The 3,871-nt window shown below is 58.9% G+C and overlaps 1 protein-coding gene across 1 annotated transcript in view; it reads left to right on the top strand.

Annotated features, from left to right (window-relative positions):
- The window catches only part of LOC102755185 (mitotic interactor and substrate of PLK1), a gene marked incomplete at its 5' end in the record, with an annotated part of 4,485 nt that extends 893 nt beyond the window's left edge, over positions 1 to 3,592 (top strand). The window contains 4 exons of the mRNA XM_006764847.2: positions 3 to 572; positions 1,382 to 1,512; positions 2,221 to 2,259; positions 2,819 to 3,592. Of these exons, the coding sequence (XP_006764910.1) occupies positions 3 to 572; positions 1,382 to 1,512; positions 2,221 to 2,259; positions 2,819 to 2,908 (830 nt within the window). The remainder of the gene's footprint in view (positions 1 to 2; positions 573 to 1,381; positions 1,513 to 2,220; positions 2,260 to 2,818) is intronic.
- Between the last annotated feature and the right edge of the window lie 279 nt (positions 3,593 to 3,871).

A 3,871-nucleotide genomic window follows, 5' to 3' on the forward strand; every position in this document is an offset into this window, starting at 1 on the left:
GGGCCTGGCCCCCGACACCAGGGCGGCCGCCCCCGCTCCAGAGCTGAGGAAGGTGAACCGCATCCACCCTGACGCCTACCAGCCGTACCTGAGCCCGGGGACCCCCCAGCCAAGGTTCCCAGCTTTCCACGCACGGGGCCAGCCTGGCGGTCTCGCTGCAGACGAGGCCAAGGCGGTGGCAAAGGCCGCGGGGTCTCCGAGGCATCTCTCGGAATCCTCTAGAAAACCCTCAGGCACAAAGCAGGAGTCCTGGAAGCCCTCAGGGGCACCCCCACCAGCCAACAGGGGTGTCGTGCGATGGGGGTACTTCCGCCTGCGTCCCCTGCGGTTCAGGGTCCCAGACGTGCCCCAGAAGGCCGAGACGCCCCGATCCTGGGGCTGGGAAGTGGCTGGGGCCCCCCCTCTGCGGCTCCAAAGGTCCCAGTCCTCTGAGCTGCTGGAGCGGGAGGTGGAGAGCGTCCTGAGGCGGGAGCAAGAGGTGGCGGAGGAGCGACGCAATGCCCTCTTCCCGGAGGTCTTCTCCCCGCCGCTGGACTGTGACCCCGACTCCAGGAGCTCCTCCCGGGCTTCGGGTGAGGAAGGGCCGGGCGGGACGGCTGCTTGGTCTGGTCCCGGAGACTGGAGCAGAGAAGGGTGGGGAGGGGGAGTTGGGGGGATCGAGAGGGACTGAGCGTGGAGGGACGTCTGGAGGACTTTGTCCACTCCCCCAGTTGGCTGGTCTCTCTGCCTGTATGTTCCCGGAAACGGTAGATTTTGGAGAGAGATGTCCACTTGGCACTGTGGCGTTTGCTTTATGGATTTGAAGGTTTTGTTATTAGGCGCATAAAAGGTTTACAGACGCTGCATCCTCTTGGTCAATTGTTCCTCTTTGTTATGAAAGATCTCCTGTGTCACTTTTAATGTTTTCACCTGGCGTGAGATCTCACCCATCCATCTGCCCAGTTCTTCCTGACTCGCTGTTTTGGTCATTCTTTTTCTTTTTTTTAATATATATTTTTTTATTGATTTCAGAGAGGAAGGAAGAGGGAGAGAGAGATAGAAACATCCACGATGAGAGTGAATCATGGGTTGGCTACCTTCTGCAAGGCCCCCACTGGGGATCGAGCCCACAACCGGGGCATGTGCCCTTGACCGGAATCGAACCTGGGACCCTTCAGTTCGCAGGCCAACACTCCACCCACTGAGCCAAACCGGCTACGGCTGTTTTGGTCGTTCTGTCAGTTTGCCTGCAAGCTCCCTGCTCTGCACGTCTGTTCACTCCCCTGCCTCCTTACGTGGTCCCCATAGTCTGTGTCTCCCAGGCCTTGGTCTGATAGATGTCCTGCCCTCAAGGGACTATGGCACGCTCCCTGATGCTCCGTCCTTCCCCCTGACCCCGCAGGCACCACAGGCAGCTACTCAGTGTCCGAGTCACACTTCTTCTCCCCCATCCGCCTGCACTCGGGCCTGGTGTGGACGGCAGAGGCCCCTGCTGAGGCTGCTCCTGGGCAGAGAAAGAAGAAGGAGCAATGGGTGAGTCTAGAGCCCTGGCCACCCCCCTCGGAGGCCTGGATGAGTTCTGACACCTCCCACAGGAAGGTGGAGTGCGACTTGTCAAAGGTCACGTGGCCCCTGAGTTCCTGAGCTGGGACTTGCACCCAGGCCTGAATCCATGCCACACATTTGTAACTATGAGGCCATCTCCTCCCTGAGTGGAGGACCGGGGACACCATGGAGAATAATACCAACTCCAGCCTCACCCACCTGGAACTCACAGCCTGGCCTCGTGGGTTTGGGCACCGTGAACTGGGTTCAACTCTCAGCTCTGCCACTTGGCTGCTGTGTGATGTTGGACAAGTCCCTGCCCCTCTCTGATCCTCAATCTCCTCCTTTGTGAAATTACCATGAGACGAGCCATCTCCGAGCCTGACAGCAGGGCCTGGCCATGGGATGGGTTCCATCAATAGTGACTGTCTTTATTATGCTGAAGTTGACAGAAAGAGAAAAAAAAACTGCAAGGGGTAGCCTGAGGCTGCACTGGGGGGAACAGCATGAGGGAACAGCATGGTGGATGGCTGCATCTGTGGTAATCGAGGGGCACTCAGGAGGACCATGTGGGCATGGAACACCTTCCCTCCTGCCTCAAGGGGTGACCAAGTGGACTTTGCATTGAGTTCCAGGCGGGCTCTGGGGTGGGGCAGGGCCAGAAGGCCAGGGCTGACGCATATTCCTTTCCTGTAGTATGCCGGCATCAACCCCTTGGACCGCGTCAACTCGGAGGTGAGTGTGCTCCTGGGGGCCAGGACTGTCTTCTCCTCCCCTGTCTGAGCCCCCTGCCCCATGACACCTGGGCCATCAAAAGCTTTTCTTTGGGATGTGAAAACGTCACTGGGTAGCTCCTTGATTGGCAGTGTCTTCCCGCGGTGGATTTTGCTTGGATCTGCTTGTGATGCCTGCATGGGCACAGATTGTGCAAAATGGGTGCACTTGCAGCTTCTTTGTCAAATGATGAAGGTTTTGGAACAGATTGGGCCCAAGGCAAGGGCGTTTCCTTTGAGGGAGGGGTTCATCTGAGAGTGTGGAGAAGGCCCGCTACCTCAGTGGGTTTGTGGAACATATTTGGGGCCATCTTGGAGCTGAGCCTGCAAAGCCAGACCCAGATATTTCCCCTGCCATGGAGCTCCCATGGGTCAGCACATCCCTTGGTGCTATTAGTAGGAGTTGAAGGTCGAAACAGAGGAGGGGGTGGCCCTGCTTTGCCCCTGTTCTAAGCCTAGCCTGAGTTGGCAGTGGGGGGGCGGGTAGGACTCTCATGGGGACTCTGTACCTCCTCTTGCAGGTCCTGGAAGCCACGCGGGTGACCCGCCACAAGAACGCGATGGCTGAACGCTGGGAAGCCGGTCTCTATGCCAGTGAGGATGAGGACTGAGCCTGCAGACGGGGGAACCTTGACCCTATGGGAACTGCCAAGACCATCCCCTAGCCCCCCTGCTTTAGGAAACAGGTCCCCATTTAAACCCACAACCCGAGGACCACAATGACACGCCCACAGTCCCAAGTGTGGGTGTGCGCCCTGACCCCAGGGCTTTCTGTTCTGATTTTATTTTCCTAGAGAAATTGTTCTGCTTTTTCTGGGTCTAAAGCTGGGGATGAAACGGGACCTCTGTCAATTCTTCCTGCTTCTAGGACTTTGCCAAACGCTCTTGGTCCGAGAAGAAAGGAGACCCGCTCCCCTCCCCCACTCCAGTTGTCATTGCTCCCACTAGTCTGGGGGCGGAGAGGCTGGGTGGGGGGAGGCATGGGTCCTGGCACCTTGAGGAGCTGCCGGTCTGCGGAGAGGCACACTCGGCCCCCCTCTAAGTCCCAATCTGAGAAGGGGGACGCGCCCCCACTCCACCCCTGGGAAACCGTCCAGTCTGAGGAAGGAAACCTGAGCGCCCGGTCTGAGGGCCCCCGCCCTGCCCTCGGCCCCGCTGCAGCACGCAGCAAAGCCCTGGGGATAGCACATGACCTCACAACAAGGGCTTGATCTGTGGGCTAAAAGGGTTCTTCTGTCCCCCCCAAACTGCTGGTCCACATCCACCGTGAAATAAACCCTCCTCCTTCTGGTTCATTCCTCTGGGTGACACTCACTGCTCCCACCGGGACCTCTGGCCTTCACCCCACCGCACAGGGCTGTCGGGGTCACACAGCGTCCCCAGCACCTGGTGCGCAGGAGGTGCCCCATCAGTGCTTGTGGGGTGACCGTCTTCAGTAACGCCAGGCCCAGACTTTGACGCCGCCCCATCCCTGAGTCAGGCATTGCTCTGCAGTCAGTCCGTGCTGATCCAAGCAAGAGCTGTGTGATTCCACTCACAGGCGGCGCCTAGAGGAGTGAGAGTCACAGAGCCGG

Source organism: Myotis davidii, unplaced genomic scaffold (assembly GCF_000327345.1).
Source record: "Myotis davidii unplaced genomic scaffold, ASM32734v1 scaffold198, whole genome shotgun sequence".
Lineage (NCBI taxonomy): Eukaryota > Metazoa > Chordata > Mammalia > Chiroptera > Vespertilionidae > Myotis > Myotis davidii.